This window comes from Vanacampus margaritifer, chromosome 2, assembly GCF_051991255.1.
Source record: "Vanacampus margaritifer isolate UIUO_Vmar chromosome 2, RoL_Vmar_1.0, whole genome shotgun sequence".
Classification (NCBI taxonomy): Eukaryota; Metazoa; Chordata; class Actinopteri; order Syngnathiformes; family Syngnathidae; genus Vanacampus; species Vanacampus margaritifer.
The window spans coordinates 53,260,148-53,278,192 of NC_135433.1; the positions used below are offsets into that span (position 1 = coordinate 53,260,148).

At 39.6% G+C, this 18,045-nt stretch overlaps 2 protein-coding genes across 10 annotated transcripts in view; both read right to left on the reverse strand.

Annotated features, from left to right (window-relative positions):
* The window catches only part of LOC144044427 (thyroid hormone receptor alpha), a 105,044-nt gene extending 100,531 nt beyond the window's left edge, over window positions 1-4,513 (reverse strand). For 2 of the 7 annotated variants that reach the window (XR_013291268.1, XM_077558830.1), the window contains exon 1: window positions 4,240-4,512. The gene's annotated coding sequence lies outside the window, so the exon portion shown is untranslated. Of the gene's footprint in view, window positions 1-4,239 lie in introns of all 7 variants that reach the window. The other 5 variants (XM_077558834.1, XM_077558837.1, XM_077558832.1 and 2 more) reach the window with 4 other exon arrangements.
* Window positions 4,514-7,159: 2,646 nt separating this feature from the next.
* Window positions 7,160-18,045, reverse strand: part of nsfa (N-ethylmaleimide-sensitive factor a) — a 43,994-nt gene continuing 33,108 nt past the window's right edge. For 2 of the 3 annotated variants that reach the window (XM_077557999.1, XM_077557997.1), the window contains 13 exons: window positions 17,744-17,943; window positions 17,484-17,649; window positions 17,119-17,193; window positions 16,144-16,331; window positions 14,136-14,231; window positions 13,894-14,050; window positions 13,500-13,633; window positions 12,774-12,920; window positions 12,277-12,411; window positions 12,024-12,137; window positions 11,165-11,220; window positions 10,923-10,984; window positions 7,160-9,483 (listed from right to left, as the gene is read on the reverse strand). In XM_077557999.1, coding sequence (XP_077414125.1) covers window positions 10,954-10,984; window positions 11,165-11,220; window positions 12,024-12,137; window positions 12,277-12,411; window positions 12,774-12,920; window positions 13,500-13,633; window positions 13,894-14,050; window positions 14,136-14,231; window positions 16,144-16,331; window positions 17,119-17,193; window positions 17,484-17,649; window positions 17,744-17,943 — 1,499 coding nt within the window. In that variant the 3' untranslated portion in view covers window positions 7,160-9,483; window positions 10,923-10,953. The remainder of the gene's footprint in view (window positions 9,484-10,922; window positions 10,985-11,164; window positions 11,221-12,023; window positions 12,138-12,276; window positions 12,412-12,773; window positions 12,921-13,499; window positions 13,634-13,893; window positions 14,051-14,135; window positions 14,232-16,143; window positions 16,332-17,118; window positions 17,194-17,483; window positions 17,650-17,743; window positions 17,944-18,045) is intronic. The other variant, XM_077557998.1, reaches the window with a different exon arrangement.

Below are 18,045 nucleotides of genomic sequence, written 5' to 3' on the forward strand. Positions count from 1 at the left end.
AAATAAAAAGGGACAATTGATAATGGTGAAATCCTATTTAGCGGATATTTGTTCTGTGTCATCGCATGTGCAGTTGCACGAATTCTGAGTAAATCATGTTCATCCTTTCTAAAAACATATGCTTATAATATTTTTTCCAAAAAAAACAACTAACTTATAAATTACAGTAATAGAAATGTTGACCTTTATACTATGTGGGGATAGTTTTCTGTTTCAAATGTATTTAAATTACACCTCAATGCTGCACTGTATTTATTGATAGCCATCCACCATGTATATTGCAAATTATGGTTTCAATTTGATCTGTACATCATGTGATGTCTACCTTTGAGAGAAAATGCCATATGCATAATAAACAGTTCCTGTAGTTGTACTTTGTAGAAGATGAACAATGCATTGTTTCTTGCGTTTCAGCCTGCACATCACTACTGTAGTACAGTGTTCCCTGTGGTCACCGGGATGCATTAAACGACAGCAGTGGACCTTCACTTGCATTACTTACTTACTTCATGCTGTTTAGCACATGCATGATTCATATCAGGTCTGCAAGCAACGCAGTATTTCAAAATAAAATTACTGAATTTTTAATTACTACAGTAAGGAAAACGAGTAAGTAAATCCTCACCAAGAAATGTCTGTGTTAGTATTATTATCACTAGCGACAGCACAAACCTACACGAACAGCCTTCAGTGGCTATGAGCAGGCTCTGTCTTTAAGAGTGATCTTCTTGGATCATGCAAATGCGGAAGGGACCTCAATCAGAAACTTTAATATCATACAAGGGCGAATCAGGAAATCACAGCATAATCTCTTAGTATGCCGGATGTGGTCATGATCTTATGGTTACAATGATCTTCTGAGAGCACTGGTAGAGATAAGTAGTCGAGAGCGAGCACCAATCACTATTTCTCATCTTTCCTCTGCTCAGTCCACCTCGTGAGTTGGCTGCCTTCATTAATGTCTATTCAATACCAATGTCACACACTGTGCCAGAACAATCACGCTAGAATAACAGACAATCTGGTTCCCCACATTCTAAGACCTTCTATGGTCTTTTTGGGAGGCAAAGTTTTCTTTTCTTTCATGAGATGACAGTACAGCCATCCACCCTTGGCATATTGAAGATGCCCAAAAATCTTAATGCTCTAACATGTAGTGGCACTGCACCCAGAGTGCAGGCGTTCTTCCTGCCCCAGCTTTTTTTTTTCAAGTTACATTAAACCTCTGTTCAAACACAGCACCTACTGAAATTGTGTGCATGGCTCTCATCTTTCCATCAGCTACCTTCTCTATCAAGGCTGTCATGCTACCAAGTTCCTCTTCGGTACTGAAGCAGGTATGTTCCATGTTGTGCTGATCGATGCCTGCATTAATAAGCAGGTGAACATGAATTGCCAAAAAAATGTCAAATCATCCTCCATTCCAGGTGTCATTGGCTGTTATTCTTGCTGGATAGATCACCATTATTACCTCTAGTATTCCATAATCCACCATGATATAATCCAGGGAGCCAAGAAAGGACTTCAGTAGGTAAAATCATTCCAAATGTAGCATAGCTAGATAGATAGATGCAACTTATTTATGATGTCCACAGTCTCCACAGACATGAAGCAGATGGTGAGACCGAATGTCACAATAGTGACTTTGTCCTCAGACACATAGTAACTTGTTTTTCTATACAGGTACAGTTTAGCAGTAAAACTAACCCCGGGATTACACCGCATGCGTGTGCATTGCGGCTCCACTGCGCTCCGGCGGTGGAGCCGATTTGTTTGCATTCTATCAGCTTGTTCAAATTACACCGGCTGCGTGTGCGCTGCGGATTGACTGCGGACCAGCTACGTCGTGCTGGATCCCGCCGCATGGATAGACCTATATTCTATTTTTGTCGGACGAAGCATCCGTCGGCATCCGTCAAATGGCAAACTAGCACAGAACACATTGAGCGGGACAGGAAGACCGACGCAGTTTAAAAAAAAAAAACAATTCCGGTTACTTTTCAAAATAAAATACTCATGATCCAGAGCCAGATCCTATATTTCGCAATTATGTCAGCAAAACGTCATAATGCTTAACACTTTATTCACTGTTTAAACACCAGCGAACATGGACGAGCAGAGATTTATAATGAAGGTAGAATGCCACAAAATTATGTATGACATGGCACATCCTTTTCATAACGACAACCAAGCTGTGGGAGTGGACGGTGAGTCAAGACGGAGCGGAGCGGATCCGCAACGCATGCGGTGTAATCCCGGGGTAATGCTCACAAGTTCACAACCAACTCAGCATCACTAAAACCCACTGATTGGACGCCTCAGGTTGGTCAACGCCACATAAAAAAATAAAAAAAAAGTAGGGATGGGCAAGTATCAATTACAGGGCTGATACTAATCCTTATTTCTAGGTATTGGTAATTGCGACGGCGGTCACCCTCTTATAGCCGTTTTAAGATCAGGAACTAGAGATTAGAAATTACAAGAACAGCAAATTGCCATTCACTTCATGCAATTTAAAGGAAAATGCTATATTGGGATATATAGGTCTTTCTATCTGTCCATTGTTTGTTTTTTGGAAATGTTATGTATCAAAAGTAGGGCGGCACGGTGGATGACTGGTTAGCACGTCCGCTTCTCAATGCAGAGGACGTGAGATCGAGTCCGGGCTTCGGCCTTCCTGGATGGAGTTTGCATGTTCTCCCCGTGCTTGTGTGGGTTTTCTCCGGGTCCTTCGGTTTCCACCCACATTCCAAAGACATGCATGGCAGGTTAATTGAACACTTCAAATTGTCCGTAGGTGTGATTGTGAGTGTGGATGGTTGTTCGTCTCCGTGTGCCCTGCGATTGGCTAGCAAACAGTTTAGGTGTACCCTGCCTACTGCCCAAAGCCACCTGGGATAGGCTCCAGTGCCCTCCGCGACCCTTGTGATGATAAGCGGTTAAGAAAATGGATGGATGGATGTATCAAAAGTACTACCGGTATCAATACTTGGCATCGGTGACTACTTAACAGTTGAGTACTCGTACTGGTATCGATCTGACAAAATGTGTTATCGAACATCCCTAAAAGGAAATGTGTGTTGTTCTTTAATAATTATTTGTACTACGACATTAAACATATTATTCATCATTTCTCACAGAAGTTGAATTTCAACAGTAACAGACCTTCACATATGCATTAGTACAGACAACTCTTTGCAAAAGACTGGTTAAATATCCGGCAAAATCCTGACACTAATTTAAAGGCAACCATATTTATGCACAAATAACATCACATTTATATTGTTCTCCAACACACGAGCAAAGACAGTCAACATATCGGCCATAGAGAACGAGTAGAATTAAAAATAAATAAACACAATATCAAATCCGTCTTTCAAAAACACTGGGTCCTTTGTATCCATATGGTCTCACGGAGTTTAAAGAATAGACCCTAAATGAGGTAAGCCAATTATAAATAACAGCTCTCTCTCAGTATTTATCAGGGTGGTGCAAGGGACAAGTTGCCATAATGTTTGTCAATTGTGTACAGTATGTACTGTACTGTACTACTGGGTTTGCCATAACAAAGTGGACAGCATTAAATTACAGTATATCAAATGTTGTTCCCATACAACACTTGTATATTACTATTCTATGACCATGTACCACATTTACAACGGCAGAAGAACACAGGCTACTTTTCTGACACTGTCAACCAATCAGCCAAGAAATGTCGGCTTGTTGTTGCTGGACTGCATTACATTGCACCGGCGATGTACTCGTGAGATACGACATGTCCCATCTTCCATAAAGGCAACACAACACGTTCAGCCATTTTTAAGGCAATTTCGCACCTATCTTCCTAAAAACATTGTTCTTTGTATCCACGCCGGTCTCAAGGCGTTTCAACACACATGAAGAATCACAAAGTAGGAGACAGGGGAATGAGTTCATCATGTACGCGGTCCAGACTTGTATGCATTCACGTTTAGGTCACGTTACCGTACAGGGGACAGGCCAGCCAGCCGGGTTGACTTGAGGACAGCGCTCACCTTGCACCGCGGAACCGTGCACACAACGCAGCCGTCACTTGAATGTTCTCTACAAGGTGGACCCCACATAAGACCAACACTCCAAGCTGCGTAACGTCCTCAAGAACCGTCAACGATTCCGCGACACCAACGAGGTAAAGCCCGCGAAAAGGCGGCGGAAAACACGGAACAAATAGGTGGTGACAGCGAATGGAAGTGCACTTACCGTCTCAAAAAGGCGTCCGAGCCTCTCCCAGCTGGCCCACTTCCCTCCGCTGACTGGCGCGTGTGTGCCCGCAACTGTCAAAGCCACTGCCACGATCCGTGTGCGCGCGCTGCGTCCTCCCCCATGCCTGTACAGACTGTCAGTACTCAGTACGGCCAAATCCGGGTCAGGAGAGAGCACGGTTGCCTCGGCTGTGGATGATTCGTCACGAGGCTCACAGCTGCTCTCTAGCGGTGGAGCGAGGAAGCTCCCCCGGGTGACAGTTGCATAAATCCTCGGGAATGCCGGCTGAATTAAAGAGACATGAGACTAAATTTTGCCCAGCAACGGCAATTACAAAACTAGGCCAGGGGCGGGCAAACTTTTGTGCTCATTGAGCGAATGACCTTTTGTTTTTCTTTTTCTTTTAAATATTAAACGGACAAATGGTTAAAAAAAAAAAAAGGGGGGGGGGGATAGGCTTTATGCCAGCATTGTGTATATACAGTGGTGGGAAATACCAAAGGTTACTGTATTTAATAAAAGGTGAGTTTGCTTTTAACTAATCCATTTAAACTACCGGTATAAACTTGACAGTGATATGTATATTAGAAAAAAATTATCATCTTGTACCTATTATTTGATCATTAATAAACCACCGCGACTAATAAAAAAAACAACCAGAGACAGGAAGTGCAATCAATGAGGCATCAATCATTACCATCATGCTCACTTGCATCCTTGGTTTCACTAGCTCTGCTGAAACCATCCTGAAATATCGATCTCTTCCAACAAGTTAAAAAGAAGGAATTGGAATCCTGAGAAAAAAAACAAGGATTAACATAGAAACTACCTTTCATAGGTGAGGGGCAACAGGTAGCTGAGAGGATTCAGAACAGACTTGGACTTTGATTTTTATGTGATTGGGGGAGACCGGGGCTAGTTGTATCACTTTTTATACTTTTATATATTTCTTGGAATCAATACATCACATATAAACAAAATGTATACCAGATGAAAGACCAAAGTCTTAGGTATATTTTTTGTATCCATGTTATTTTTATACTTTGTGTCAGTGCCGAGTTATAAGCCATCAAATAGAGGGAGTGAACATGTGGCGTGATGCCCCACCGATGGGTAAGTTTCCACACTGTATGGGGTAAGATGTCAACATTGAATTTTACAACTAATAAAACAAGGACAAAATTATCCTTGTTCTCCTGTTTTTTGTCTTTTTGTTTTTAAAGTCAGAGAAATTGTTTAACATTGATGTAGAACATTTACCATAGCCAGTGAGCAAACTTAAACCTCAAATATTCTGAAATATATTAAGAGTCCTCAGGAGCTTCTGGCATGTAGATCATAGATCTCAGCCTCAAATGCTTGTTTTGCTTCCCTTAAACTGGCAATTTTGAGATTAAATTGTATTTAAAATAAAGCATTTCTGTTAATGGATGGATGGTTCATCATGAAACTTAAAACAGTCCTGACATGTGGGCACACTGTAGTTCCATCAACTGGAAAATCCATTTTAAACAATGAAACAAAACCCGGAAAACGAATTTCCTCCTTGTTCTTCAGACTCTGAAGAACAATTCTGGCATACGTAAACAGTTGCCAGAGATGTGTTTTTCATTGGCCCATTCTTTGCATATGTGACAACAAACCCCAAAATTACTGAGACAAGTTGCCCCAAACTACCTTGTTGGCTAATACTTGCTCTAGTTTAAAGTTAGCTTAAAACAGAGCAGTGACTGAGGCATGACAAGATGCTAGAATCTCTCCTGTAACGAGTCCACATGATTTGCTGCTAGAATTTGTCTATGTATGACGCCTGTTTCAAAATATATGAAGTTGAAAATTTTGACTTTGTGTTGTGCAAGACAGATAACTGGCACTCAGCTAACAATGCGCACTTCTCTTCTCAGACAATACACAACCCCTGACTATTTATACAAAGAAAACTAGTATTTTACTTTTTCATTGTGCCCTCTGGTGGAGAAGAAAATTGCAATGTGACAACTTACCCGTGATACTAGCTGAACTAGCCCCGGTCTCCCTACATTAAAAAAAATAAAAATAAAATGTAAATACTTAAAAGACCACATTTATTGTTAGACTAATATTGTAATTAATACGTAACTCTGCTAACGTACCAACATAATTGCAAATTCGACCTATTCTAGATTTGACTTTATAATCTATTTGTCAAAATTAGCTTATTGCTTTTGCTGTCATCTTCAAAAATGAGTCATAGCAAATGCTGCAGTGCATCCTTGTGCCAGCCTGAAAACCACAAGGCAATGTTCAGCCTAATAAAAACAAAACAAAACAAAAAACACACACTCACTAGTGTATTTATCATTTAGACCTACAGCACTGTGTTGACGTTTGTGTGCTGTAACACGTGGAAAGCTTTCTGCCTCTCATTGCTAAGGAATACCAAACTTTTTATGAGGGAAATATGATTTTGTCCTACAAATGTGTAAATTTGTGTAGCAACAAATGGTTGTGCAAATCTGAACCAGAAATAGCACTTGTGTTTTGTAATGGATCACCAATGACTATTTTGGTTGTAAGTAAAATTGAAATACAATTATATCAGAGAATAAGAGTTTAATGCCCCCCTACCAAATTATCCTCACCGAGCTTGCATGATTTTTCAGCTTTGCAGCTTACCTGCGACTTTATTGAGGACACACAGTTGTAAAGAAGCTGGATTCTTACTTTGGCCACGCAATAGCCTATTGTTTGAAATGTGTTTACCACAATCACACAAAATACTACACTTGATCTTTTTTTGGGGGGTTTGCGTCACAATGGAATGGTAAAATCGTGTCAGGGTTTACGTATTCTCTCTTTGCTTGAGCGATGGGTCATCAAGAACTTGACTTCCCCCAAAACTTGAACAGACTCCATCAACAAGTAATCCACAGTAGGATGGGCTTTTTTCTGTGCATCTATGCTTTTTATTGCAATAATACATCTGGAAATAGAATATATATATATATATTTACACACGCACACACACACACATTTTCAACGGTTAGAACAAAACAAAAATATTGGGCAGTAAACATAATTCATGAGGGGGGGAGACAATAAAGTAAACACTAGTTGATTTTAAGTGGTAAATTGGTCATCACACATACACAACTCTGCGTATCAGCTAAACGTTACCTTTCCATTAATGAAAGACAATACCACAATGGTCACTGTAATAACTGACGAAAGTAATAACAAATAAAAATGTACTGAATAATAAGAAAATTGATCTTCAGGCAGTGTTTTTTTCTTTTTTTCAGTTCCCCAAAAAATACTAATAAAACAACTAACATTGACAAAATTGATGCCATGCCATTAATATTTAGTTTCACTACCATAAGAGGCAATCACCGAAGTCAACTTTCTTTCAAGATTCAGTTCCACAATGCATTGATATTCTTCAGATTTCATTATACCCTGCTCAGACTTTGCTGAGATCAATTACCTCTTTTTTGAAAGCAGCTACAACATTGTTGTTGTTGTTTACTTTGCTTGTTTGTTTTTATGCTTCTGTTAAAAAAGAAAAGAAAAAAACAACTCTATGTCACACCGCGGTGAGGTTGTCTTGTCATATCCTGTTTTATTTGGAAAATTCTGACTCCTTTCGTTTCAGGTCACTTGCCTTTCCTCATGTGGCGTCAGTGTCAACCCTGATTCCTGATTGTGTCCACCTGTTTCCCATTACCCTCATGTGTTAAATGGTCTGCGTCTCCCCTGTCTTGTGCCAAAGTGTTTTCGTCAGAGCCACTCAAGCCAGTCACAGTCCTCAGCCTTGTTGTCCTGTCTCTTGTGTGAACTTTGGTTTGTAACTTTGTATAGCCACAGTATAGTTTTAGTTAAGGAGTGATATTGTTTTGTTTGTAGTTTAGACATCCTCCCTTTTGGAGCGCCTTTAGTTTAACATTTAATAGCCTTTGTTTTTTCCCTCTAAACGAGGAGTTTTTTTGTTCAATAAATATCTGCCTTGACCTCAAACCCCTATCTCTGCGTCTGAGTCCTAAATCTGCCACGTCGTGTCACTCTACAATCTTTAATATGTGCACTCTGAATTGAAATGTGCCCAGTGTCACAAGGTGATTGCCTCAAAAGTTTGTACAACAAAATATTGAGAGCATAATAATTTTTGTTCTATTCAGCCACCATGTGTACATAATATACACATTCATATTAGGTTATAACACATGCACACAAGTAGACATAAGATCAAGCTTCCATGAAGAACCATTAAGTACTAATATTTTTTGTTTTGTTGTATTTTTGTTGAGTTGCTGTTTCATATTCATTTTACAAGTGCAGATTTTGTTTTTTTATTGAACACTGACAACGCCGAAGCTACACTAGCTTTACTAAACTGTATTGAACTGCACGCAACAGACAATCAACAATCCCAAATTCACTTCCACTATAACTAACCTGACCAAGTCATGATCCCTGGAATCACAAAAGATAACAACTCATACTGTAATAGTCTGTCTATATACATAATATGGAAAGAACTTGGATCATTTAAATGATTCTCAATATACTGCCTGTGTTTATATATACTATGTAATTTGGGCTTAAGATGGCCTTACATTGACAAGTTACAGAGAATTAAAGGCTTAACATTTCCACATGGAACAAAGTACTTTTTCTTAGCCACTACATGGTCACTACAATCCACTGATGGTCAACAAAAGCAAATAATCTGCACTATATTTATGTCCATTTCAGTTGTATTCTCTTTGTACTGCCTTGTTACTGCCTCTGTTTGTACATACAGTATCATACTGACTATAATTTAGCAAGACAATAACAAATACAAGACAGTCTACACAAGAAGCTCAAAACATATATAGCTTTTTTTTTTTTAGCACGATGCACAAAACTTCACTTTTTTTTTTACAATCATCTATTGCAATATCTTTACAGATAACAATTTAATAACAGGACGACTTCCCGTAGATAGCAGTGATATGACGACAAATATACTTTGATGATGGGGATGACACATGAGCAGTGATACGAGGATCATATTGCCTATAGAAACATGCTGAGATAAGGGGAATCGTATAGTGTCTTTTACCAGATGTGTATTTAGAAAGATGGACAGAGGAATGACTTGGTGGACAGACACGATGACCTCTTCCTCTTTTCTTCATTGCATCCTGTTTGTGGCTGGTTGATGATGAAATAGTTGTTGCATTTCTGAAACCACTCTACTCATAAAAGCTGCGACCACTGTAAAATAGAAGTAGACATGGGCAATTCTGGGTGAAGATAAGAACGTCTGGTTGCAGTTTGCAAGGTCCAACAACATTAAAATACCACACACAAATAGCATTTGACTGAATGACATAGAAAAAAATAAAAATTCATACATTTCTAAATGTGAGAAATGTTTGTGTATTTTGTGTGGGTTATCTGCATGTACACTGTGTCCTCGCTCTAAGCAGCTGACCGGCACCAAATGGCCAGTACGTGTGAATATAGGTCTGAACTGTGTCTTTACATAAGCCCTGTGCTTGACTAGTGATCGACCAGCCACTTAACTGCCTGTAAAAGCATGAATTTACCCCCCCCCCCCCCGCCCCGCACCCACCCACCCACACACACACACACACACACACGCAGTGGAAAAACATTTCAGCATGGATTAAAAGAAGTACGCAAAACACACCAAAGACATGAGGAGAAAAGACTATTTTAAAGCAAGCCCATCTGATCAATTGCCTCAATTCACCTTTAAAGCAATACTAAGAAACTTTTCAACCTTCAAAAAATATTTTCATAACTCTTCTGGTGAAACATTGACTTACAACTATAGTACACTGTAAAAACAGTTGGGTCAAAAAGAACCCAAATTGTGACAAAAAGGGGCTGATCCAATGTTTTTGGTTCATTCAATTTACCCAAAATGTTGAGTCAAATGAATAATTGGATGGTTATTTTTTAACCAACTGTTTTTAGAGTGCCCCTTTTTTATGGCCTGAGGGGGTCTGTATCACTTTTACTGGCACAAAACAACTTTGAGGAGGGTGGCAGGAGTCCTGCCACACAAAAATTACAAGTGTGCTGACTGCTTTATGGCATACATCACTTCCCCCATTCCCCATTAGTTACAAAAACGAAAGTCAATTTGAAAGTCAATGCGCGATTACTGCTGTCGTGACAGAAGCTGCAAAACGTTTGTCTGAAGAAAAAAAGAAAAAGGAAAGCTTCTTTGATAAAAGGACAGTCACGGATCAACATTGGCCCGGCTTTCACTCACTGGCGTGAGCACAAAGACGATGCAATGTACTGGTCCTCATGAGAAATGTGGTCTTCATAAAGGCATAACGCTTTTGTCCCCATGGCGGCGCCATAATCAACAAAAACGGAAAGTTCCTTATTGTTGCTTTGATGCATGTGAATCTCAGCATGTATAGAAATTGTTAGGTAGCATTGGCAAACAAAAGCTTACCTGCACTTAATGGTTACATTCTACTATCAGGATTCAGCTTTCTTCATGCCTACAGCGATTTTCAACGACATAGTCTTGCTTTAAAATATTAAAAAGGGTGAGATATGAATGACTACAATCAACACTGGAGAAGAATGTCTAGTATGGATACAATTCTAATGGCTGAGTTGCATTATTCTATCTTCAAGATTCTAAATGCATTTGTTGTTGACCTTACCAGTGCACAGTGGGAACCACTGACTGGCAGCTTAAATTCGGATATGATTGCCTTCATTCAACCTGATGCAAAATAAAATGAAAGGTAATGAAAGGCACTTGCAATTGTAGTGATTTACACAGGTACACACGTTCACACACGATGGAGACAGACAGTAATGGAAAAAAGTAGATGATCCAAAAATGAATAAAGTGTAAACTGAAGGATGTTGCTGATGCTTTGCGGGGGTTAGTTATACTCACGCTCCCTCATCTCGCAACAGAGTCAGGAACTTGGTCACTCTGTAGTCTTGGTCCATCTAGAGACAATAAAGTGAGATGCTGAGTCAAGTAAGATCCACAGTGAAAAGAAAATAATCATCTCATCATCTAAATGTGGCATCAGTGTTGAGTTGTGTTAGCTTGAGTTTTGCAATACAATTATATCTTGATTTTGTTTGTTTTAAGTCAAGTGTCTCTTAATCATCATTTTTCTTCTTATTCTACATCTATTAAGTTTGTTCCATCCGTCCATTTTCTGATCCACTTATTCCGCACAAGGGTCGCGGGGTTGCTGGAGCCTATCCCAGCTAGGGGTAGGACTAGACATGTTTTATTTATTTATTGCTGCTAATTTTTGAACATGTAAACTGTACGTGTGAAATTTATGCTGCGTCATTTCTTTATTTCATTCTTTCTTTTTTTTTATATTGATGATCTCTGTTTCTAGTTTTTATGTTCAAATAAAATAATCAATTCATCACTGTTACACCCAAAATCCTTACTTTAATACAAGAACGAAGAATAGCGTCTTTACATAACAAAAACAACAACTTTTCAAAGCTGAATGTAATTCAGTGTAATGCTTAGTGAAATCCTTGTAAAATAAAATAAAATTTAAGCGCTGATAACGAATGTACATTACAAGTTGTCTGTATTTTTTCCCATTCATATTTGTAAGTAATACGACAGTACTGACCATTTATATAATAATAATAATAATAATAATAATAATGATTGGCGCACACATGCAGACTTTGCCACTGTGGCATATTTTCCACACAAATATGAAAGACTAATAAGTTCACTAGTCATGATGATGTCATATCATTATCGCATGTACCTGCAGTGACATCTCAATAAGCACAAGAAGTTTCTTGATGCCGATCCAAACTCGCTTTCCTTTGAGCTGATGTGCGATGCTGGCCCTCTCTTTGTCTGTGAAGCTCCCCAACAGCTGGATAAAAAAGAATGTGCAGAATGTCAGTCATATCTAAAGCGGAATGATTTGAATGTGACTGCACAGGAAGCAAATAGGCATTGCATCCATGCGCATGACTCTGTAGCTCAGCTAAGTGTTTGCATTTGTTTAATACCTCTAAAGCGTCAACAAGCTGCTCCCCGGTAGAGATGTTCGGGACGTGGATGGTGGTGCTGAAGGCATCCAACATCTCCATCTCCTGTAGGACGTCCTTCCTGCTAGTGGTGCCAATGATGAGCAGCTTCCGACCCTAAAGGAAAAATCAATTACAGCACTCCTTTGACACACATGTACATTTCAGAGACTCATGTTTTATTCATGACACATGTACATTTCAGAAACTCATGTTTTATTCATGATGGACATTAAAATCTGTCTGTCTATCTATCTATCTATCTATCTATCTATCTATCTATCTATCTATCTATCTATCTATCTATCTATCTATCTATCTATCTATCTATCTATCTATCTATCTATCTATCTATCTATCTTAACTAACTTTGCAAATGCAAAATCTCTTGTATTTGAAGTAGACATCACAATGTTGTGGCTTGTTGGGTTTCTGTATACAGTGCATAATGTGTAGGTTAGAGATAAATGAACTCCGACCTTGGGAGGTGCTTTCTTCAGGAGCACCAACAAGGCTTGAAGAACCAGGTTGGAGAAACGTGGTCCGATTGGGACATAGTCAAGCAGACGTTCAATGTCATCAACCACCACACAGCTGAGCTGGGATTTGTAAGCGTCGTCAAAGACCTAAAATACAGGGAAAACTGTTTTGTTTTGTTTTTTTAAATATTGATTGTATTTACATTACTGATTTTCTGATCAATAGTTATTTGTTGATTTTATGTCACAGGGGGTGACAAATGTATTTTCACCATGGGCCACACTGTAGTTTCCTTATGGTTAAAAGAGTAACTGTATAATCGTAAACAATACACTGAAAATCCCGATTCAGTAGATATCTTTGTTTTAGTTTTAGTTTGGTTTGCTAAGGTAAGGTAGCAACATGCAGAACATCCTGATTAGATATATTGCGTAAACAGGAACAGAATGTATTTCATTTAAACCAAAATATTATCACATTCAATCTTTTCAAAAAAAAAAAAACATAAATCTTTCAATGAAATGAATAATGCAAAAAAGTGTGACAGTTTGAACAGTTATTCAACAGAAGCTTGATGTCTGTTCAATTATGAGGTGGGTTTCTTGCCCAGATAAATTTTACCCTATTTTACTGCTTCAGAATTACTCTTTTGTGTTTGGGTCCTTTCTCTCAAGTTGCAAAACAGTTGATATTTTTGCTGACAATTGGTTAAACAGTGCACTAACCTTTTTGATAGCCTGGCACTTGGAGATCTCTGAGTGTCCAATCATCTTGTCTGGGGAACAGATTTTAATGAAGGGGAACTGTGAGTCCTCCGCAATCTTGGCTGCCAATGCTGTTTTTCCACTGTGGGGTGGACCTGGAGATGTGTTTGACATGTGAGGCATTTGACAACAAGTGTAATGGCGTTTGTAGCTGTGGATTACCAGATTATGTGCATCTTTTATTTAATGAGGTAACACTGAGCCAGTGTTGTGACTTCAGTGTGATAAATGATGTTACATTTTGTCTTATATAAATGTGACAATTCCTCTATATGGGAGATAAGTCTTTTTTTTTGTAAGGTGGCAATTTAAATTGCTAATTTTTACAGTATTTTGACCAACTGCAAATGCGTACCCTCCAGCAGGACAGCCACCAGTGGTGTGCGATCACTGTTCTTGGTCTGCTGTACCAGCAACTCTCCATCATCGAGGACATGTGTAACTGGGTCACCCCATTTGATGATGCCATTCATGATGTAGCTGGTGTAATCCTCCTGGTTTGTACCAAATGCCTAGGAAAACGAGAGGAATTATTTGGCAATAATGAAATTGTAATCTGCATCCGAGGATTTGAATTGAAAAAGAGATGATACTCACTGGTTTAATGTCGTTGTTGAGGGAACCCATGAAGTCATCTCTGGTGACCCGCAGCTTCTCTGCCCTCTCCATGTCAACTTCAACTGTAGATGTAGCCTGAAAAAGGCACAAAAAAATAAATAAATCAAAATTCCATTAAAGCGATGATTATATTTAGACACTTAACTTATTAGAAGCACATGTCAGTAAGATGACTTAAACTTCTATTCCACCCAAAAATAAGATTCCCATAATAATCATATTGTAAACTAAAAACAAAGTGTTATTGTTTTTGGAATGTCAAATGCTTTTACAGCCTTTGTAGTCCTCACACAACTTAAAATATAAAATGGAGCATTTTTGTAATTTCATGACTATTATGTTACTGTCATCGTAGTAACAGAAACATAATACACATTTTTTAAATTGTATTATTAAATCTAATACTGCTTTAGATTTATTCACGTTTCACTTTTCTAAACAAAAACAAATGAGGCTGTCACTGCTGTTTTAACTTTTTTGTTTAACATTAAATGATTAATGTTAAGTTACACGTTCTTAATATAAAATTATATACATATAATTAATATTTCAAATGTTGTTGCTCCCCCATGGAATCCTTTATTTTAATTTACCATTTAAAGTGCACCTACCACTATTATAAATTTAGAACAGCAACAAAGGTGGGCACTCAAGAGTTAATTCAATGCAGGTGACACAGTGTGTAAGCCATGGCTTTGCCTGGACAACGCTGATTTCAAATTAATTCACCTTGCTCCTCTTTGCTTATTTCTTTGTTTATATTGATTTCAATGTACTCCTCTTTCCTTTTAACTAGAAATTAAAAGTTATTAGTAATATTTTGTTTAAAAGCATCGTGAATTCTCAGCCAACAAGTTCAGGGTGTACCCCGCCTACTGCCCGAAGCCAGCTGGGATAGGTTCCAGTGCCCCCCGCGACCCTTGTGAGGACTAAGCGGTTAAGAAAATGGATGGATGGATGAATGAATTCTCAGCCAAACTTTGGCACCCCCTAGAGTCCATGGCATCGTTAGCATCTGCCTAACTCGCCATTGGGCCAAATGAGCTAGCCTGGACAGAGAGAGAGGGAGGTACAGAGGGACAGAGACGGCTGGGGGTGTGGAAGTGGAAGTAGAAGAGGGAGGAAGAGGAAGAGGGAGAGGGAGAGAGAGTGAGAGGGAGGAAGGTAGAGGGGAAATATGGCTGGGGGCATGGAAGTAGAAGAGGGAGGAAGAGGGAGAGAGAGAGAGAAAGAGAGAGAGGGGGAGGTAGAGGGAAGAGAGGGAGAGAGGGCTGGGAGCATGAAAGTACAAGAGGGAGGAAGAGGGTTGAGAGAGAGAGAGGGGGGGTAAAGAGGAGAGAGGTCTGGGGGCGTGGAAGTGGAAGGAAGAGAGGGGAAGAGAGAGGGAGAGGGAGAGAGAGAAAGAGTGGAAGCGGAAGAGGGAGGACGAGAGATGGAGGGTGTTATTGTTTTTGGAAGAGAGAGGGAGAGAGAAGAGAGAGAGGGTGGAAGAGAGAGGGAGGTTTTTATTGTTTTTGGAATAGAGAGGAAAAGAGAGAACAGAGTGAGGGAGAGAGATAGGAGAGAGAGAAAGAGAGGCGTGGAAGTGGAAGCGGAAGAGGGAGGAAGAGAGAGGAAGTGTGTTATTGTTTTTGGAAGAGAGAGGGAGAAAAGAGAGAGGGAGAACAGAGAGAGGGAGAGAGTGAGAAGGAGGGAGAGAGAGAGGGGGACTGGGGGCGAAGAAGTGGAAGAGGAAGAGGGAGGATGAGAGAGGGAGAGAGAAAGAGATAGAGAGAGAACTGAACTGAACTGTCAGTAAAATGCAATTTAAAAAATACGATACTCTATTTCCAAATCATAGTACTTTGTAAATATCTTTAATATTGGTGAATCTAGAGCTGAAATCTTCCGTTCACCAGTATTTCAATGAGTGCCCTACAAACAACCCATTGCACATCAAGAAAATCAATGCTGCAATATTCCATACAAGCATCATTGCCAAACTGACCTTGATGTGTCGGTTCATGGCAGTGGACTGGGCGGCCCTGACCAACCCCTCCAGCTCTGCACCACTGTAATTCTTGGTTTCAGATGCCAGCTCTGGGATGTTGACATCTTGAGCCAGCAGGTTGAAGCTTCGCATTTTGTTAGTGTGAATGGTCAGAATCTGAACACGACCTTTCTCATCAGGAAGACCTGGTAGTATGAGACAGTTACACAGGTGACTGGTAAAAGAGGAGGCACGTTAACAGTGATTAGAATGAAGGCAACAATTGTATGTTACATCAATGGTTGCTACTTCAAACAATAAGACAATCTATTTTTTGTGATGAAAATATGACCATCAGTAGAGCAAACACACGTACACATCTACCAAGAATTGGAACCATGTAGCTTAAGCAACCCGTTTTGGCGTGCGCTTCAAACAAATTTGGCTAGTTATGATTTACAAATAAGGGTACCTCTTTTGAGTGATAAATGGTAGTTGATCATTAATTTATCCATCCATTAATTTTCTTTTACAGATTATCCTGTTCAGAATTGATGACGTGAAGCCTGACCCTGTTGACTTCAGGCAGACTACAACCTGGAATGGTCGGCAGTCAATCATGGGGCACATATAGAGATAATCAAGCATTCAAGCTCACATTCACACCGACAGTGAGTGGGAACTGAACCCACAAAATCAAGAGAGTGAACCACAACTCAGTCAGTCATTAAGTGCAAGTAAGCCTTGGTGACAACAGAATCAGAAGTTTGATTGAAGAGTGCGTCTGAGACACACGTTACATGTTTGATTTGTTTGACTTCAGTTCTGTGTGTTACCCGTAGATGATGTAGAATTATTTTTCTTCCTTTTTTTGTGCTTGCTCAAAATGCTCACTTGTATGTCACGTATCTTACAGACTGCTCTTCACAATATTATTATATTAAGGTTTCGAGTAAATGGGAGTACGAGACGAAACATGGGTCCTACACTTACCGATTTCCATCTTGACCTCAAACCTGCCAGGCCTCATGAGGGCATCATCAATCAGGTCAGGCCTGTTGGTCATCCCTGGTGAAAACAGAAACAATGATGATGGACGGAGAAGATGAAAATAATCCAATTTCTCTACGGTCTATCCCAATTTATTCGGGCAAAACGCATACTACACCCTAGACTGTAGTGTGCACAGTGAAATGATGGATGATTTTCATTATAAACATCACATTTTCATTCATTTTTAGTGTGATCATACAAAAAAAGTGTGGATTTTCATGCGTCTCATGATGAAAATCTTTTGACTTAATAATAATAATCAGATAAATAATTTAAAATAAAAAACACAGAGAGCCATCATTTACCAATGACCAGGATGTTGTTAAGTTGTTCCACGCCATCAATTTTGGAGAGGAGCTGGTTGACCACTGTATCATGCACACCTGTGCTGCTAGCACCTGTGCCTCTCTGTTTGCAAATGGCGTCCAGCTCATCAAAAATGATGATATGGAGGCCGCTGTTGGCTCCCAGCTAATCAAGGTGGAGATGAAAAGGCCAGACATGTTAAAGCACAACTTAAAACATTCCATTTCTGAAAAGTAAATGATAACACGCAGTTGCACACCCGCTTTTGTTCGTCCTCTGCGTCAGCGAACAACTTGCGGATGTTGGCCTCTGATTCTCCCACGTATTTGTTGAGGATCTCAGGGCCATTGACGATCTTTGGCTCACGGGCGTTAAGCATTTTGCCAATCTGCCTGGCCATTAGGGTTTTACCACAGCCTGGAGGTCCAAACAGCATGATACCCTTCACGTGCTTACAGCCTGGACACGAAAAACCAAAGGAAGCAAAGAGGTATTGAGAATTATAGAGAAGGAAAATAGAAAAATGTTTCTGCCTCATAAAGGATATTACCACACATTGTT